The sequence below is a fragment of the Pleurodeles waltl genome, chromosome 4_1 (assembly GCF_031143425.1).
Source record: "Pleurodeles waltl isolate 20211129_DDA chromosome 4_1, aPleWal1.hap1.20221129, whole genome shotgun sequence".
Lineage (NCBI taxonomy): Eukaryota > Metazoa > Chordata > Amphibia > Caudata > Salamandridae > Pleurodeles > Pleurodeles waltl.
In genome coordinates, this window is record NC_090442.1 from 772107391 (window position 1) to 772125300 (window position 17910).

At 48.3% G+C, this 17910-nt stretch overlaps 1 protein-coding gene across 11 annotated transcripts in view; it reads right to left on the reverse strand.

Moving 5' to 3' along the window:
- Nucleotides 1-17910, reverse strand: part of SBF1 (SET binding factor 1) — a 1129538-nt gene that overhangs the window by 544625 nt on the left and 567003 nt on the right. For all 11 annotated transcript variants that reach the window (XM_069229431.1, XM_069229429.1, XM_069229425.1 and 8 more), the window contains exon 18: nucleotides 3080-3238. In XM_069229431.1, the coding sequence (XP_069085532.1) occupies nucleotides 3080-3238 (159 nt within the window). The remainder of the gene's footprint in view (nucleotides 1-3079; nucleotides 3239-17910) is intronic.

Below are 17910 nucleotides of genomic sequence, written 5' to 3' on the forward strand. Positions count from 1 at the left end.
CCGTGTCAGAAGTGCCACCCTGGCATGTTGACATCAGTTTCTTTCCTAACTACTTCAGCGCCAAAATGAGGAGCCACATAAAAACCAATGTTAGACCAGTGTGCTGTGTCTAGTGGGATCTGTCAGGTGAAGAGCCCAGTTCGCACAATGGATAGGATAAGAGGGTTGGTGAGGAATCTGCAGTTAGAGTCTCTACCAGAAAAAGCATTACCAAAGGTAAGAAACTTGTAATTCTGATAGAGACTTCTCACCCCACATTCCTCACCTTAGAATAGATACCCAGGCAATATGTCCCTAAAGGTAAGTCTGCAAACTGGCTTAAACCAAAAAGTTCTGGAGGACAGAGTGGACGAAATGCTCGTCTCCATGGACCTGACTGTCCTACTGTAGTATTGACCCTGGCGCAATGAGCTAGCAGTCCCTCAGGAGGCTGCTTCTTAGCTAGTATGTAGCAGATTTTAATGCTGGGCACAATCCATTGAGAGGTGGTCTATTTCTGCACTGCCTTTCTTCACCCTGGCCAACCCAATAAAGAGTTGATCGCCCACCCCGTCTTCTTTGGTGTGATCAATATAAAAAGAGAGTACTCTTTTTAGTCCAAACAATGGAGCCTTTCTTCCATGTAAGGATAAAGTGGAGTAGAAAAAGGGGGCAGCATTTTGTTCCGACCAATATAAAAAGGAGTGATAACCTTTGGCAGAAATAAGGGCATGTGTCCGGAGAGCCAGATTCTCTGGGTAGAAGCTGATGTATGGAGGGTTGATGACCAGAGCTTGAAGCTTGCTCACCCTCCTGGCCAATGTAATGACCATAAAAAAGGCAGTTTTTAGAGTCAATAGCCATAAAGGGCAACTGTGCAAGGGCTCAAATGGAGCACACATCAAGAACGTCAAGACTAGATGGAGATCTCATTATGGGATTACAAAGGGAATGGGAGGGAACAAATGCTGTAAACCCCTTGGAAACCTCGTCATAGCAAGTGACTTCGACAGAGAAGGTTGGTCCAGATGCAAGAGGAAAGTCTATACAGCCAACATACAACATTCCAGAGGAAGGCCTTACTGGGCTAACAAAGGAACAATCAATAACACATCTGATGAGGACAAAGAAAGGGGACCGACCTGATGCATGGAGCACCAAGCTACACATTTATCCTGATTGCAGGCGCATACTATCTTGGTGGAAGGGCGACTAGCTGGCAAAATTGACATCACAGACCTCACAAAGGAAATCAAACACACCTGACTGTTGCTGCTCAATCTCCAGGCACGAAGGTGGAAATAGGTCAGCTTTGTGTGCACGACCGTGACCTGTTGCTGCCAAAGAAGATACTCTCTTAGGGGCAGCTTGATCGGCAGACTGATTCTTAGGCTCAGGAGATCAAGGTACCATGGCCTTAAGTGCGCCATCTGGTCCCACAAGGATGACTTGGTCCCAGTCGGTCCTGATCTTCTTGAAGGCTCAGGGTAGGAGTGGTATCAGTGGAAAGGAGTCCTGAGGTCCACTTGCGGCGGAATGCGTCTCCAAGCAAGAGCCGCCTAAGAAACTCTAGCATGCAGAGGTGCTGACATTGTCTGTTCTTGGCAGTGGTGAACAGATGAAGCCTAGATTCCCTCAGTTCTTGAAGAGGCCACCTCCAGGTGTAACTACCGTTCATGATCCACAAGTCATTGACAATGAAGCTAATCTGCACTTGCGTTCAAAGATCCCGCCAGGTGCTGCACAACCAGGAAAATGTCCTGGTGCTGCAGCCAAGTCTAAAGGCGTAGAACCTCCTGGAACAGAGCCCAAGACCCTCACTACGCCCAATTTGTTACAATACCACATGGCACTGGTGTTGTCCATGAACACCTTCACCAGCCTACCCTTGATAGACAGAAGGAAGGCTTTTGATAACAAGCGGATGGTCCTCAGCTCCAGGAGGTAGACAGAGATTTACTGCACCAGAAACCAGACTCCTCTTATCTCCACCTCTCTCAGATGGCCATGCCCCACCCCATTTTCCAGATCTGCTCCGATGCCTGCGGAATATGTGAAGGCGAGGAATCTGTGGTTAAAATTTATCAGAATATTTGTATAGGAAATTATGTCCGTACTTATGTTTGTAAAAACAAAAATCAGTTTTAACAGTGTTCAGTCTAAAACTATGGGATTTGTCACATATATTTTACTCTGGTAATCAGTAACCTGGGTTTCTGGTATTTGAGAGCAGTTCTGTGTGAGGAAAATTTGACTTGAATGGGCTGATATAAATTTGTCTATTCTATTTTTGGTGGTCTCCTTAGGATCATTGGAAAAAAAACATAGGTAACTAATTTTGACAAGCAGATTTAGCATGGGACCCTCACAGTATGCACGTGTTCTACCACCCAGGGGAGAGAGAAGATTCCATAGTGAAATTTCACAAAAAGTGCAAAAGGTGTGACCTTGCACGTTTGAGAGAACACAGAGTTACAAAATAACACTGGGTGTATCTAAAGGACACAGATCGCCCTAGATGCAAACATCAAACTTCAGTGCAAAAACACATTTAAGGTCAACATCAGCAGAAGAAATACCACTTTCAGAGCGAAATCTCTCAGCATAGAAAGATGAGGCAGTAAGAGGTCATAGCTGTAAGTGGTGGTCATGAGCAAGATACTACAGTTGGCTGACAGCCTATCAGGTTGAAAATCTCTAGGTGCATTATCAGCATGAATGTGCAGACAATTATTGGGGCACAAATCACAATCTGAGGAAAATCACATTTAAGTGCGAAGTAGGCAGCACTATAGCATCATATTTAGGAACCTAATTTGCATGAAGGCACAACAAATTAAGCTGTGAATCACAACTGGTACATTAGCAACAGAAATGTGGACAAACCGCTAGAAGCACAAATGTGCATCCACAGCAGTGCATGGATGCTTAGATTCATTCTCATGCTCCCCAATACGGAGGCCAACTAACACACTTAATAGTAACTAACTGTGTGTTTATCATGTTGATGACATAAGGTCAGGCAAATGTCTAAAGCTATCTTGTAGCAAAATCCCCCCAAAAAAGCATGTTTCTTTACCCGGATAACTTTCCTACTTACCTGATGAAAGTGGTTGTCTTCACTGTTCTCCAGGTACAGGGCTTTAATGTGGTTCTGGACATCAGAATAGAACATGGATTCCCAGAACTGCATGTTTGTCCAAACTAAGTGTTCCTGAACACAACTATAAGCAAACTGGGTGATTCCGGAAGTCAGCTTCTGCAAATTGAATAGACAAGTAACAAATGAGCAAAACACATCCGATTTTAGAAGGACAATTTGTGCTACAAGCTTAAGTGACCAACCTTGGTATGCAAAACCAGTATTCTCTAGATATTTAGCACTAAGAATGCCAGACAAAATGTGAGCGTATCCCTCTAGTGTGGGAAAAGCCACTGAAGTTTGAAATTATATTAGGTACACTATGAACACAAAAAGAAATTAAGAATAAGGGGAAAACTCTTGCAACTGCAGTTGCACTACTCATTTAGGCCCCACTCTGATTTCAACCACTTCGGCCACAATCTTGATATTTTTGTCAATCAGAACCTCTCTATCCAAGCAGATTACTGGTCTTAGCCTTCTTTCTTTCGTATTAATGTGAAATCCTTGCCTATCTTCTGCTCTCCTCTTGCCCATAGTCGTCTAAGCAGGTTGGAATATGGCATCTGTATTTCTGGTGCACTGACTACATTCTTTGGTGGCGACAGAAAACAGCTGCATAGTTTGCCTTAGCTCTTCCCACTTGCTCTCAAGCCGCTAAGGCCTTAGGCACCCTCCAGTGACTCCCTATTGCCAAAAGAAATGCATACAAATTCCTTTGTATGCATCTCAAAGCAACGTCTGAGGGCCAAGATACCTTCATATTAGGCACCAACATTACACCCCACCTCGGACATTGAGATTTTATTTAGCCAGACTCTAGACCGTACCAAAATACTGCTGCTCTAGATTGAGCGTTTTCAGTTTCTGTAGCTAAACTCTGGAGCTCTCTTCTTTATTAAAGAACACAGACTCAACTTCTCCCATTCCGTAAATAGATAATTAAAAACATAGTTATTCCTCAAAAAGTAAAGCCAGCCGTGGGCTCTCAGTTTCTTCTTTTACTCTCTGCACCAGGACATCATTTGGTAATCAAAGGCTTTACAAAACAAGTCTAAGCGTGTCTGGCAGGTATACAGTGCTGTCTGATCAGTACAGTCTGTCCCTATCTAAGGCTATGTCTTTGTTACTGCCAACTTTAGAAATTAATCAAATGATGTAGTTTTCGTTAGTACCAACGCAGTAATCCAGAAACGTCAATCTTATGGCCACGGCTAGACCTTATAAAACCACCAGACAGTTAAACTTCTCCAACAGATGAGCACATCTTCCTTTTCAATGGTACTTTTTTGAACTGACCATGAAAAACACCAAACTCTCTGCCCTTCTATTTCATTCAGTCATGGACAGGTTTTCACTTTTAGCAATAACATTTTGTTAAGACCAGGTTCAGAATGATTATTTTTTGTTGCTTTTTAATGAACAAGTTACTTACCTTTCATAACGCCTCATCTGGTAGAGACTATATCTAGCTACATATTCCTTACCTTAGAATTATCCCAGGCTGGATCCAGAAAACTTTTTGGGAGCAGCATCCCTGCGCACCGGTAGGTGGCGTGGATGGCTCCACATGCATCAATGGCATTGTCCGTACCAGAAGAGACGTCCACAGCACCTATATAGGCCGCACCCAGGTGAGCGGACGTCAGTTTTTTTTCACGACTTTCCACAAAGAAACGTGGAGCCACGAAGAACACTGACCACTGGCATGGAAAACTAGGGCCCTGAAGGTGATACAGCCTGCCCCTAGAAATCTGTTCGCTGAGAGTTGAGGAGTGGTGGGCCGGTAAGGAATCTGCATCTAAATATAGTCCCTACTAGATAAGGCTTTAGCGAAGATAAGTAACTTGTTCATCTGACAGAGACTTCTAGCTGTAGATTCCTTACCGTAGGATAGATACTCAAGCAATACCATCCCGGGAGGTCGGTCTGCAGAACTATTTCAGACCAGGAAGTCCTGCAGAATTGAACAGATAAAATGCCCGTCACACCAGACCTGAGTGTCCAGGCAGTAATGTTTGGTAAACATGTGCAGGGAAGCAGATGATGATATCCAGGACCAAAACTCCTTGTGCTAACACAGTGTTTAAGGCTTTGGCTATGGTAGGATGAGCACGCAAGCCTTTTTTTTATATTTATATTTTTTTTTATTAACAATTTGCTGTTATACACATATAGTAGGATTTATGACAGCATCTGGTCTCTCTTCTATGTCTCAGGATGTTACATGATCTGCGCGGATATCACATAATTTGTTATACCTTTACATCAGTTTTGATCGCTCTTAGTCCAGTTCTTTGGAGCCTCGTGCGTGTACCTGAAAGCTATATGAGAGCTATGCCACTAGTCTAATTTATATAATTCTAAAACAGTCTTTAACTAAAATTGAACAAACTAATAATGCGATGGTACCTGTGTGGGCAAGCGGTTCCACTTTCCGGAGTTAGCCTCTTTTCCTTTTCCCCTCAGAGCAGGGTTGATTCCCTTCATGCTATCCGTCCCTTTTAATCCTAAAACGGTATCCCCTTCATGCAATGCACGATTCCTTCTATCCCCATCCGGTCATTTCTGTGTCCTTAAGCCGTATATCCCATGTCTACATTCATTTCCCTTCTATTATCTATTAGGATCTAGACCCTGGGTTCACCCTTCCTTGCCGTAGGTGTTGCATCACTGCTGTCTTCTATTTCTGTCCCTCAGTTTATTTTTATGTCAGTCCCTATGTAGGCGTGTCCGCTCCCCTCAACATCCCCTCCCATTTCGTCAGTATCTCCTTCCACTCTGGGGCAATGGGGGTCTGGCGGAGTCCACACTCATCCACCCTCTTCAGTATCTGTAATTCTGCTCTGGACCACTTCTCTACATCCCATCTCCATTCCATCAGCGAGGGGCATCTGGGGGATTTCCACCCCAAAGTGATCAGTCTCCGGTATAAACCCAGAGCCAGGTCCAAAAAACGACCCCTCACCTTCCCACGTGGAAGTCCCGTTCTAAGACCCAGGAGACACACAATAGGGGATAAGGCCATATACTTTTTGAGCAGTCCAGACCGGTCTAACACATTGTCCCAGCCCCGTTGTAGTTCGGGGCAGTTCCACACCATGTAGTCGAAATCTGCATTTACGTCACTGCACCTGGGACATGTCCTGGGGTCCCCTCCATACATTAAGGATTAGCGGTGTGGGGTAAGGTACGTCCTGTGGGTGTAATTATACTGGTTATATCTCAGTCTTGTGTTTCTCGACACCTACCTTGAATATGCTAGCACCCTACTCCACTCAGTCTATTATCTCGTTTTCCAAGGATCTCTCCCTTAGGGATTGCATTGGGTCAAGGGCCTCCTCCTGTTGGGCTCAGTAAAATCTTGTGATACGGTGTGCATGATCCCCTAGTGTTAAGAGGAGGTGTAATATTTGGTGGGTGGTAGGCTCTGCATTCACTGTTTCCCAGTGTTCCCGTAGACTATGTGTTAACTTCTGGTACAGAAGAAATTGCCCCGGCGGGACTCCCCCATTATTCACTAGGTCAGTAAAGGGCTTCAACACCCCGTCCCGGAATAAGTCAACCACCATCTCTATTCCTGCTCTTTTCCAAATCCAAAGCCCTGTACCTACCAAGCCTTCCTCCCCCAGATCTAGTATTAGGGCGGTCAATGGCAAGGCCGGGGAGTAAGGGGATCCCACCCCACCCGTCTTGTGCATCTCTTCCAGCAGGATATGGCTACTTTCATCATCAGACTGTCCGCTTGGCGTGCCACCCTCTCATTAATCATCTGCGCTATGACCCAGTCCGTACCCTTATTGCCAACGGTAATCCATCTGTCCAAGTATCCCGTCCCAGCGAGCCAGCTGGCAACCCATTGCAGTTGGCATGACAGGTAATAAGTCTCAAAATCCGGGACCCCCAGGACTCCCGCCAGCGTTGGTCTACAGAGGGTTGGGAGAGCTGCACGTCTGCGGCCATCATCCCAGATAAGTTCCCTAAGTAGTGTATTCAACTCACGGAACCATGCCAAAGGGATCGATGACAGTAAGTTAGCAAAGTAATAGAGGAGGCGGGGCAACATGATCATTTTGGATAAAGAAATTCTGGCCATTATAGATCATTTTAATGAGCGCCAGAAACCGACCGAAGCCCTCAAGGAACAGAGTGCCCTCCCAATGTTTCCATCCCTCAAATCCCCGATCTTATGGTATATTTGCATACCCAGGTACTTAAACGTGCGTGGAGCCCAAACCACGTTCTCCGGGTAGGAGGAGGGCCCCTCATAATTCCGCGCTAGGGGGAAAACAAATGTCTTACTCCTATTGAGGCATAATCCTGACAGTGGACCGAAATGGTCCAACATCATCAGCAAGGCCCAAGGTAGGCCCGACTCTCCGTCTCTGATGTATATGAGAATGTTGTCGGCATACAGTGATATGATCTGTTCTGACTGACCCCATTTTATTCCCCTGCCAGCACCCCCGCTTCGCATCCCGGCCGCCAGCGGCTCTATAGCCAGGACGAACAGTAGTGGCGATAGCGGGCAACCTTTTCGCGTCCCCCAGTATATAGGGTAAGTATCCAATATCATTCTGCCCATCCTCACCCTTGCCAACGGGGCCATGTACAGTAAGTCCACCCATTTTATCCAGCCCTCTCCCATACCCATCCGCTGCATCATTGTTCTTAGGTAGTCCCATCTGATTGAATCAAAAGCTTTCTCAAAGTCTACTGCAAGCGACACTCCACCTTGGGTCTCTCCTCTTCGGGCATGTGCAAAATACCGTATAGGCGCCTCAAGTTCAGAGAGGTGCTGCGGTTCAGGACAAAGCCATTCTGATCTGTATGCACTAACCCAGTGATGTGGTGTAGAAGTCTGTTGGCCAAGGCTTTGCTAAGGATTTTAAAATCGTTATTCAGCATCGATAAAGGCCGAAAGTCAGTTACCGAAGCTTCCTTCTACTTCGACTTGGGCAGGGGGACTACCAATGCTTCCCTGAGGGAGTCTGGCAGCACTCCACGTTGCAATGCTTCCGTTTACATATCCACTAACTGGGGGGCTTACAGTGTAGAATATTTTTTGTAAAAGTCCATTGGAGGTCCATCCGTCCCCGGGGTCTTACCGGGGGCTAACTGCGTTATAGCATCCTGTACCTCATCCACTGTCAGCAGGCCACCTAGACTATCTTGTTCCGCGGGTGCCAGCGTGGTCAGAGGGAGTGGACGTAAGAAATGATCAAGGTCATCTGTCCTAAGCTCTCCTGGGGTCCTATAGAGATAAGAGTAATAATCCTTAAAGGCGTTGTAGGAAGTTGGCTCTGTATGTACTATTTCAAAGTAAGAAATAGCATGCACAGATTACAAGGGTTCCCCTTAGAGGTAAGATAGTGGCAAAAAGATAATTCTAATGCTCTATTTTGTGGTAGTGTGGTCGAGCAGTAGGCTTATCAGAGGGTAGTGTTAAGCATTTGCTGTACACACACAAGCAATAAATGAGGAACACACACTCAAAGACAATTCCGGGCCAATAGGTTTTTATATAGAAAAATATATTTTCTTAGTTTATTTTAATAACCACAGGTTCAAGATTTACACACAATACTTTAAATGAAAGGTATTTCACTCAGGTATCTTAGGAACTTTGAATCAACACAATATCACGTACAGTTTTAGCAAGAATGGCAATAAGCTATTTTAAAACTAGACAGCGCAATTTTCAACAGTTCCTGGGGCAGGCAAGGGGGGGGGCTCCTCGGGGTAGCCACCACCTGGGCAAGGGAGAGGGCCACCTGGGGGTCGCCTCTGCACTGGAGGTCGGATCCTTCAGGTCCTGGGGGCTGCGGGTGCAGTGTCTTTACCAGGCGTCGGATTCTTGGAAGCAGGCAGTCGCAGTTAGGGTGAGCCTCTGGATTCCCTCTGCAGGCGTCGCTGTGGGGGCTCAGGGGGGTCAACTCTGGCTACTCACGGGCTCGCAGCCGCCGGGGAGTCCTCTCTGTAGTGTTGTTTCTCCGCAGATCGAGCCGGGGGCGTCGGGTGCAGAGTGGAAAGTCTCATGCTTCCGGCGGGAAACGTGGAGTCCTTTAAAAGTTGTTTCTTTGTTGCAAGTTGTAGTTTCTTTGGAAGAGGGCGACTGTCCTCAGGAGTTCTTGGTCCTTTTAGATGCAGGGTAGTCCTCTGAGGCTTCAGAGGTCGCTGGACCGTGGAGAACGCGTTGCTGTTGCAGTTTTTCTTGAAGTGGGGAGACGGGCCGGTAGGGCTGGGGCCAAAGCAGTTGGTGTCTCCGTCTTCTCTGCAGGGCTTCAGGTCAGCAGTCCTTCTTCATCTTAGGTTGCAGGAATCTATCTTCCTAGGTTCTGGGGGCCTGAAGTGCCCTGGGAGCCACAGGCTCCAGAACCCAGACTTTCTGCCCTGGCTGAAACTCAACCATAGCAGCCTTTTGGTCATACCACATCTTCTGGAGTCGTTGGCTGGCCTCAAGGTTTTTGCTTGCCTTTTCTATGTACTCTGCCATCCTGGAACATAGGCCTAGTACATAGTCCACTATATCTTGTTTAGGGTCATGAAGAGGTCTCTCCCAGCCTTCTTTTACAAGAGCTAGTGGTCCCCTTACAGGATGGCCAAACAGAAGTTCAAAGGGGGAAAACTCTAATCCCTTCTGAGGCACCTCTCTGTAGGCGAAAAGCAGAAATGGCAAGAGGACATCCCATCTCCTTTTGGGCTTTTCAGGGAGCCCCATGATCATGCTTTTCAATTTCTTGTTAAATCTTTCTACAAGTCCATTGGTTTGTGGATGGTATGGTGAGGTGAATTTGTAAGTCACGCCACACTCATTCCACATGTGTTTCAGGTATGCTGACATGAAGGTGGTACCCCTGTCAGACACAACCTCCTTAGGAAATCCCACTCTGGTAAAGATACCAATGTGTGCTTTAGCTACTGCAGGGGCAGTAGTGGACCTAAGGGGAATTGCTTCAGGGTACCTAGTGGCATGATCCACTACCACTAGGATATACTGGTTCCCTGAGGCTGTGGGAGGTTCAAGTGGACACACTATGTCCTCACCAATTTTTTCAAAGGGGACCCCCACCACTGGAAGTGGAATGAGGGGGGCCTTTGGGTGTCCAACTGTCTTACCACTGGCTTGACAGGTGGCACAGGAGACACAAAACTCCTTTACTTTCTGGGACATGTTGGGCCAATAGAAATGGTTAACTAACCTTTCCCAAGTCTTGGTTTGTCCCAAATGCCCAGAAAGTGGAATATCATGAGCTAAGGTTAGAACGAACTCACTAAACTCCTGAGGCACTACCACTCTCCTAGTGGCACCAGGTTTGGGATCTCTTGCCTCAGTGTAGAGGAGTCCATCTTCCCAATAGACTATGTGTTCCAGTGATTTTTCCTTTGGTCTCTTCAGCAGCTTGCTGCCTAAGGCCTTCAAGAGAGGGACATGTTTCTTGCCCCTTACACAACTGTTCCCTTGTGGGTCCCCCTGGGTCTAAGAGTTCAACCTGATAAGGTTCCAACTCCATGGGCTCAGTCCCCTCAGAGGGCAGAACTTCTTCCTGGGAAGAGAGGTTCCCTTTCTTTTGTGGTGTTGAAGCTGGTTCCCCAGTCTTCTTTCCTTTCCTCTTGGAGGGTTGGGCCATTATTCCAGGCTCCAACACCTCTTTTTCACCCTGAGCCTTGCACTATGCCCTTGTCTTGACACACACCAGTTCAGGGATACCCAGCATGGTTGCATGGGTTCTGAGTTCTACCTCAGCCCATGCTGAGGACTCCAGGTCATTTCCAAGCAAACAGTCTACAGGGATATTTGAGGAGACTACTACCTGTTTCAGGCCATTGACCCCTCCCCATTCTAAAGTTACCATAGCCATGGGATGTCCTTTAGTCTGATTGTTAGCGTTGGTGACTGGATAAGTTTGTCCAGCCAGGTATTGACCAGGGGAAAACAGTTTTTCTGTCACCATGGTGACACTGTCACCTGTATCCCTCAGGCCTTCTACACTAACCCCATTAATTAAGAGTTGCTGCCTGTATTTTTGCATATTAGGGGGCCAGGCAGCCAGTGTGGCTAAGTCCACCTCGCCCTCAGAGCCTAATGTAGCTTCAGTGTGAACCCTGATTTGCTCTGGGCACACTGTTGATCCCACTTGGAGACTGGCTATTCCAGTGCTAACTGGAGTAGAGTATGAAGTGGAACCTTTCTTGGGACAGGCCTTGTCTCCAGTTTGGTGTCCCTGCTGATTACAGCTACGACACCAGGCCTTCTTGGGATCAAAGTTTTTACCCTTGTACCCAAAATTGGATTGTGAAGAGGCTTTGGACCCTCCCTCCTGAGCAGGTTTTTGGGGCCCTGTAGAAGACTCTTTACTTTTTCCCTTGGATGTCTCAACACTCTTCCCCTGGGGAGTCCTTGTGACCCCTTTCTTTTGGCCACCCCCTGGGGAAATCTTGGTCACCCTATTCTTGATCCAATGGTCCGCCTTCTTTCCCAATTCTTGGGGAGAAATTTTGTCCTAGGTCTACCAGATGCTGATGCAGTTTATCATTGAAACAATTACTTAACAGGTGTTCTTTCATAAACAGATTGTACAGCCCATCATAATCACTTACACCACTGCCATTAATCCCAGGTCTGGCTCGAGGATTTTTGAGCCCCCCTGAACCTAATCCTGTACTCCTCAGTTGAGAATCCAAAGCCCTCAATCAGGGTATCCTTCATGAGGTCATAGGATTCTGCATCTTTTCCAGAGAGTGCAAGGTGTCTATCCCTACACTTTCCAGTGAACATTTCCCAAAGGAGAGCACCCCAGTGAGATTTGTTTACTTTTCTGGTTGCACAAGCCCTCTCAAAAGCTGTGAACCATTTGGTGATGTCATCACCATCTTCATATTTAGTTACAATTTTTAGCATGTCAGGAGAATCTCTGACCCTATTTATAATGCTGCCACCATTGACGGGACCTAAGCCCATCTCTTGTCTTTCCCTTTCTATGGCTAGGATCTGTCCTTTCCAAAGCCAATCTTTTGGCCAACCTGGCTAGCAGGAGGTCATCTTCATTGAGGCTGTCCGCAATGCTTCCAGAGTTGCTAGACTCTCCTGTGAAAGAAGCAGCATCTCTGACTATCACACTTGGAGTCAGGGTTGGAGGAACCCTGGTCTCCCTATCTAGGGTTGGAGGTGGGAGTTCCTCCAACTCACTAGTGTCCCCTCTGTGAAGGCATCATCAGAGGGGTTGTTTTTAGCAAACTCTGCCAAGAGCTCCTGGAGTTGTACTTTGGTAGGGTTTGAACCAGTCTTTATCTTTTTGATTTTACAGAGAGACCTTAACTCTGACATCCTAAGATGCAGGTAAGGGGTGAGGTTGAGTTCCATCACAATCTCTTCTGTAGTAGACATTTTGTTTCTAAAAGTTGGAATACTTTTTAAGAATCTAAAACTATCTCTAGAACTTAATTCAAACTTTTACAAAACCTTTAAACTCTAAAAGAAATGCTAACAGGGACTAACAATAGGCCCTAACAGGACTTTTAAAAAATTAGAAAAATAGCTCAAATTTAAAAAATCAGTTTCTAATTACAATTTTGGCATCAGTGTGCATTTATTGTGCTGATAAGTTTGATACCAAACTTCCCAGTTTTCAATGTAGCCATTATGGTGCTGTGGGGTTCGTGTATGACAGACTCCCAGACCATATACTCTTTTGGCTACCCTGCACTTACAATGTCTAAGATTTTGCTTAGACACTGTAGGGGCATAGTGCTCATGCACCTATGCCCTCACCTATGGTATGGTGCACCCTGCCTTAGGGCTGTAAGGCCAGCTAGAGGGGTGACTTATCTATGCCATGGGCAGTGTGAGGTTGGCATGGCACCCTGAGGGGAGTGCCATGTCGACTTAGTCATTTTCTCCCCACCAGCACACACAAGCTGTGAAGTAGTGTGTATGTGCTGGGTGAGGGGTCCCCAGGGTGGCATAAGACATGCTGCAGCCCTTAGAGACCTTCCCTGGCATCAGGGCCCTTGGTACCAGTTACAAGGGACTTACCTGGATGCCAGTGTGTGCCAATTGTGGAGACAAAGGTACAGGTTAGGGAAAGAACACTGGTGCTGGGGCCTGGTTAGCAGGCCTCAGCACACTTTAAAATCATAACTTGGCATCAGCAAAGACAAAAAGTCAGGGGGTTACCATGCCAAGGAGGCATTTCCTTACAGGCGTCATTTATGGGTCCCGGCCTACATAGACGTTCCCCCCTCTATCATAAACACTCGTAATGGGTTAGCTGTCCCCTTCTGCCCTTACTAACCACTCCAACATTCCACCTGAGCGGCCCTCCTCAGTTTGAAGTGAGGCCAGATATTTCCAAAGGCTGTGACAGCGAAGCTGTTCTTACACTTGGGAGTAGGACTTCCGTGCCTGGACATATCTTCCTTGTTCCGCATCCCCGTTCCCCCTTCCACGCTCCCCTTCGTGCATTATCATCTCCAAACTATTCAGTTCACGTTCTAGGGTGTGCCTCACTCCGGCTGTCTGACCTAGACAGAAACCTCTAGTTGCCACTTTGAGGGCCTCCCATTCCAAGGATCTTGAAGAGGCAGATCCCTTGTTAATTTTAATATGGTCGGAGAGGTATAGGCGAAGGGATTCTCTATATGCTTGGCCCTCTAGCGAGGCAGGGGTCAGTCTCCATGTCGGGACGGGGGGCCTATCCATTGTCGCCCTCCAAGTAACCAGTAGGGGGTTATGGTCTGACAATGTGCGAGCAAGGTATTCTGAGCGGGTTATTCCCTGTGCAAGATCTGCTGTGCACACTACTCTATCTATTCTGGTGTGTACTCTGTGTAGTCCCGAGTAGAATGAGTAGTCTCTGTCAGTGGGGTGTTCCTCCCGCCATACATCCACTAGGCCCCACGTATTCATCCATTCTCTTAGTTTTCTCGCCACCCTATGTGTCGCTGCCCCTGTAATCGGTGGAGAGGAACGGTCCAAATCCACATCTAATATTCCGTTAAAATCTCCTCCGATTAGCATTCCCTCGGTTTGTTGGCGTGTGAGATGGCTCGAATGTTGCGTTATAAAGGGGACCTGATCTTGGTTGGGGGCGTAAACACTGCCCAGGACAATTAGGGTTCCATTAAGCCTCCCCTCCACTATCACAAATCTTCCTTCCCGGTCTATGTCCTTGGATATGATTTCGAAGGGAACCCCCGCCCGTATCCAGATCAAAGTGCCCCTCGCATACGCTGAATAGCCAGTGGCAAACACTTGCCCTCTCCACCTGCGTCTTAATTTCTCTACCTCTCCTGTGGTTAAGTGGGTCTCTTTTAGCATCACCACTTGTACACCCCTTGTTTTAAAAAAGGACAGTATTCTATGACGTTTGGATGGGGACGCCATACCTCGTATAGTCCATGTTAGTATATTATATTCAGCCATGGGGTTGTCCTATTAGCGTTACAGTTTGCCCGCCCCCGCCCTGTGTGCGGTCTCCTCTTGACTCCGAGGGTATACCTGAGATCATATCTCCAACCTGCCCAGTGCACCATCAAAATTTGTAACTGTAAAACCCAACTCCCTCTCCCCGGGACGCCTCGCAAACAGTAGGTTGCCCAAAAATTTGTGCAACAGTGCAACATGTTCAACAAAGTGTCTAAGATTCTCGTCAGTCTAACTGGTTGGATGAGAATTCAGTTGGGGGGGCAATGTCCAGAGGGGCCTCATCTTTATACAATTCACCTCATCCCAGGACCGTGGTACCGCCTCTGTTATCCAAGTTCGTCTGATGTCTGGGGGGGTCACCTTCAGAGCCCTCGTTGAAGATTCCGAACATTCTATGGAGGACACGGCTGTGTCATCCGATTCCACACCGGAGCCTCCCGGGGGGGATGCCTCTTTGCTCATGGATGCCACCGCTTCCAGGGCCGATTGCCTTCCAAGCTCTTTCTGTGTCTGCGTTGGCATCCCGTGAGATCGGCCCCTGTTCCTCCGTCTCCCCAGGTCTCTGCGCTTTCCATTCTCCCCTGTGTTGACTCTTGCACTCTGGGCCGATTGGCCCCCATGGGCCTCAAGCCATTCCCATGCCTCCTCGGGGTTCTGGAAAAAACAAAGATTTACCCTCCTGCATCACTCTCAAGCGTGCCGGGAAGAGGAGCGAGTACTGGATCCCCTCCGCTTTGAGGGCCTGCCATGTACGAATTTCGCCTGACCTGGACCTCAAAGGTGAAATCAGAGAATAACGTCACCTCTTCATTCGCAACTCTGAAGGGACCTGCCTCTCTGGAGTAGGGCATCTCTGTCTCTGTAATGCAGTACTCTGGCAATCACCGCTCTGGGTGGTCTGCCCGGGGTCTTGAAGGCACTCGGTGTGCTTGCTCAAGCATGAAAAACGGGGTCAGGTTATCTGGTGCCACAGCCGTGCGCAACCAGCTTTCCAGAAATGCCACCATGTTTGTCCCTTCTGCTCCCTCCGGCAGACCTACCACCCGCACATTACTCCTTCGGTTTCTCCCTTCGGCGTCGTCCGCTCTCTGTTCCAGCCGCTTCACTCTGTCGTTGAGATTCTCTACCGTGACTGTTAGGTCTCTTTGCTTGGGTGTGAGGTCCACCAGTGTAGTCTCCGCCTCTTTGACTCTGTCGGATAGTTTTTGGTGGTCTGCCCTCAAGAGTCCCACCTCTACAGCCACTTGACATCCGAGAAACGATTCTGTCCATGTTCCACCATTGCTTCTGAGTATAACGGACTATGTAAGTCGCCTTATAAGAGTATATCTGCATCCCAGCCAGAGTTCATCACCTGTTACTGTTGGATGTGGTCAAACCTATAAGTCGTCATCCAAACGGGAGGTAATGGTTGGGTTATTACAGGAGACAGCCGAATCACTGTGATGGCCCCGCTCAGAGTTAGTGTCGGATGGCATTTGAAGTGCAGCAAAAGGATTTGACGTGAGCTGTGTGGTCTTGAGCAGCACCTTTGCTCGTTTCTCTGGGGCTTGCGCCCTGGTGGGTCCAGCCCTGGAGCCCATACAGCGCTTACGTTTGGGCCGAGGTGATTACCACTGTGTCACTGTTTCTTCCTCATTAGAGGGCTGGGCTAGGCCCTTAGCATGAAGCCATGTCCAAACGTCTTTGGGGGGGACCATGAGTGCTAAAGCGCTGAAGCACTAAGGGGGTCATTCAGACCTTGGCGGACGGCGGAGGCCGTCCGCCAAGGTACCGCCGACAAATGACCGCACCGCGGTCAAAAGACCGCGGCGGCCATTCAAACATTTCCGCTGGGCCGGCGGGCGCTCTCCAAAAGAGCGCCCGCCGGCCCAGCGGAAATGCCCCTGCAACGAGGACGCCGGCTCAGAATTGAGCCGGCGTAGTTGCAGGGGTGCGACGGGTGCAGTTGCACCCGTCGCGTATTTCAGTGTCTGCAAAGCAGACACTGAAATACTTTGTGGGGCCCTCTTACGGGGGCCCCTGCAGTGCCCATGCCACTGGCATGGGCACTGCAGGGGCCCCCAGGGGCCCCGCGGCACCCCCTACCGCCATCTTGTTCATGGCGGGTTTCCCGCCATGAACAGGATGGCGGTAGGGGGTGTCTGAATCCCCATGGCGGCGGAGCGCGCTCCGCCGCCATGGAGGATTCAATGGGGCAGCGGTAAACCGGCGGGAGACCGCCGGTTTACCCTTTCTGACCGCGGCTGAACCGCCGCGGTCAGAATGCCCTTGGGAGCACCGCCAGCCTGTTGGCGGTGCTCCCGTGGTCGGTGACCCTGGCGGTCACCGGCCGCCAGGGTCAGAATGACCCCCTAAGTCTCTATCACGATAATTGAGAAGGTGGGCTATCAGTGACTTGGGGTGCGTCCGGTGGAGGTGGCTTACCTGGGATTCTGTGGGCTCGCTCTATTGAAAAGAACTTTGGGATTTTTATCCTGGAGTACTGTAGTTACGAGCTTTTGTTCCAGGAACAGCTCCGCACTGGGGCCTTCTGCTCTCTCCAGAGCCCCTTGAAGCGGACGTTGTTGCACCGTGAGCACCCTTCTGCATCTTCCGCTCTCCGCTGCAATGCTGCTACTTCCGTAGTCAGTTGTGTCATCTGAGATTGGAGGTCTTGGATAGATGGTTGCAGTGTCGCTATGTCAGATTCTGTTTCCCCAACTGTTTCGGATAATTAACGATGATCTGCCCGGAGAAAATTAACATCCTGTGCTACTGCGTCGATCTTGGATTCAGAAATGTTTTAGTGTCCAGTATGGCCTGCAATACTTTCTCAAAAAGAGTGGCAGTGGAGGGCGTCCATTTGTTATAAGGCATAAGTAGTACCATTTGATGTTGATGACTGAGTTGTTGGATTATCTACCGCCAATGCGGTCGGACTCACGGTTTTAGGCTTCCCCATCTGACTCCCAACGTGAGTGGCGCTCACGCAAGCCTGGAGGAGAGACATCCACTTCTGTGACTCTAGCAGTAGGACAAGGGCCCAGGATCCAAAATTCTACCAGGCACACAATCTGGAGGGCAATACAGTGTCATATGCGCCCTAAAATGTCAGCCGCTTGACCTCCTGGAAGTGTTGGCTAAAAAAAGTATCTTCCAGAAGAAGTAGCAGGGTAGACACATGACATAGTTCAGCGGTAATACTGCATCCTAGTGTGAGCACGGGTGCCTCGCTGAGAGTCTGTCTTTTGGCACTAGGCAACGTGGCGTTATACTACACACCATGGGCTCGGGCACTTATTTAATAGTTTGAGAGATTTGAGGCTGTGGGAATGGCAGTTTCCTAAGATTAAACAGACCATCACGTTGCCAGGTGGGC